General features: G+C 39.0%; 1 protein-coding gene across 1 annotated transcript in view; it reads left to right on the plus strand.

Annotated features, from left to right (window-relative positions):
• LOC104809128 overlaps positions 1-387 on the plus strand; it is a 6,187-nt gene extending 5,800 nt beyond the window's left edge. The window contains exon 16 of the mRNA XM_010535025.2: positions 4-387. Within this exon, the coding sequence (XP_010533327.1) occupies positions 4-61 (58 nt within the window). The 3' untranslated portion in view covers positions 62-387. The remainder of the gene's footprint in view (positions 1-3) is intronic.
• The last annotated feature ends 1,410 nt before the right edge of the window (positions 388-1,797 follow it).

A 1,797-nucleotide genomic window follows, 5' to 3' on the forward strand; every position in this document is an offset into this window, starting at 1 on the left:
TGGGTTCAGCAGCTTGTGGAGTAGAATCGTGGGAAGTAGCGAAGAGAGTTCGGGAAAATAAATGTCTGTAACAACATAGGAAACTGTAGTTAAGCTCTTTTAATTCTTGTTTGTCTTGTTCCCTGCGTGTTAAGCTTCTTGCCTAAATTGTAAATCGCTCTAGGGTTTTTTGAGGGTAACGAGCGGGCAACGTAAATGCAACACCTTGCCGTGCAAGTCAAGGTAGGTTCTTCCCTTGACCTGCTGATAGGCAATTAGAGTCTGAAAGCATGTTTGTCCATTAGAGAAATGAAAATGTATCAGAAATGTATGAAGGAGAAAAAAAAATCTTTTTTTTTAAAGATTTTTTTTGTTGGAATGTACAAAATCTGGGATTTTAGGTTTTAAGAAATTCTATTCACTTTTGTTATACATCATAAAATTCGGAGATATGTTTGTGTGAGACTTCTCTTTATAAGTTTTGATTTGAAAGACTGATTTTTCCCTTTTATGATAATTTATGACAATGTGGGATCATAAAAGATTCCTATATATAGGTATAATGGTTCCCTCCGAATCTCTCACCGACTTCACTCTAACACTCATTTGAAAAAGAATAGAAATCAAAAGAAGAGAGATAACACATCGATGTACGAAGTTCGGTTACCGAGCAGGAATTCGGGCCTAGGTCTCGGGAAAAGAAGTGTTTGATTTAGGATTACAGACACAAACCGTCGAACGGCGGCACCGAATGCGGAGAAGTGGAAATCACCTCGCCCCACGCAAGAGAGAAAACTCAAAACTAAAAGAACAAGTCTGAGAACAAAAAGCAGAAACCCTAGGTTTCATAAACGACCTTACAAAATACCCATTTTGCCCCTCCGTCTATGAAAGTCTCTGACCAAAACCGAGGTTTCAAAAGCTTCTTCTTCGATCATCGGATTTGCTGAAGACACTCTACAAATCTCCATCTTCTTCTGCAAAACCTGCAAAAGTAAAACACGAAGAAATTTGGTCTGATTAGGTTTCTTTGGTGGTCTAATTGAGGCTTTTGGTTATCTAGCTAGGGTTGTTTGGGGTCTGAAATAACACTTGTAGGGTTGGCTGATTAGGACTTAGAGACCATATAGATTCGGGGTTATAGGTCTGATTAGGACTATATAGACTCGGTCGTCGGTCTGATTAGATGTAATCGGGTCAGGTTTAGCCTTGAGTTAGGTCTGGTTAGACGTAATCAGGTCTTAAGGTAGGCTGAACCCTAGCACTTCCCTTTACTTCCATTCAATTCTCCCTTGCGGCATAATTAAACCTACAACCCCGAGTCTACATGGTCCTAAGTCCCTAATCAGCCAACCCTACAAGTGCTATTTCAGACACCAAACAACCTTAGTTAGACAACCAAAAGCCCGAATTAGACCACCAAAGAAACCTAATCAGACATAAGCCAATTCTAATTGACTTAACCAACCCTGATTAGATAACCATAAGTCCTAATAAGACACTTAAAAGTCCTAATCAACAACCTTAGTTAATCATAATTGTCTTACCAACCCCCCCTGTTTAGACTTTTGATACCTTAATCAGACCTAAACTAAGCCTAATATGACTTAATTTCCTTCTGATCAGATTCTATTTATGCCTAAAACTAACCCCTATAGACCTGTCCTAATCTAAACCGAACCCTACAGACCTATTCCTAGTGAATCTAGACTGGACCGACTCCCTTAACCACCTAATTTAAATCAAATCCCAACTCTTCAGGTCTAAACTGGAAAGAATATCGGACTTTATGACTCAAATCAGGTAAATAGAAGTGAA

This window comes from Tarenaya hassleriana, unplaced genomic scaffold, assembly GCF_000463585.1.
Source record: "Tarenaya hassleriana unplaced genomic scaffold, ASM46358v1 Cleome151, whole genome shotgun sequence".
NCBI lineage: Eukaryota > Viridiplantae > Streptophyta > Magnoliopsida > Brassicales > Cleomaceae > Tarenaya > Tarenaya hassleriana.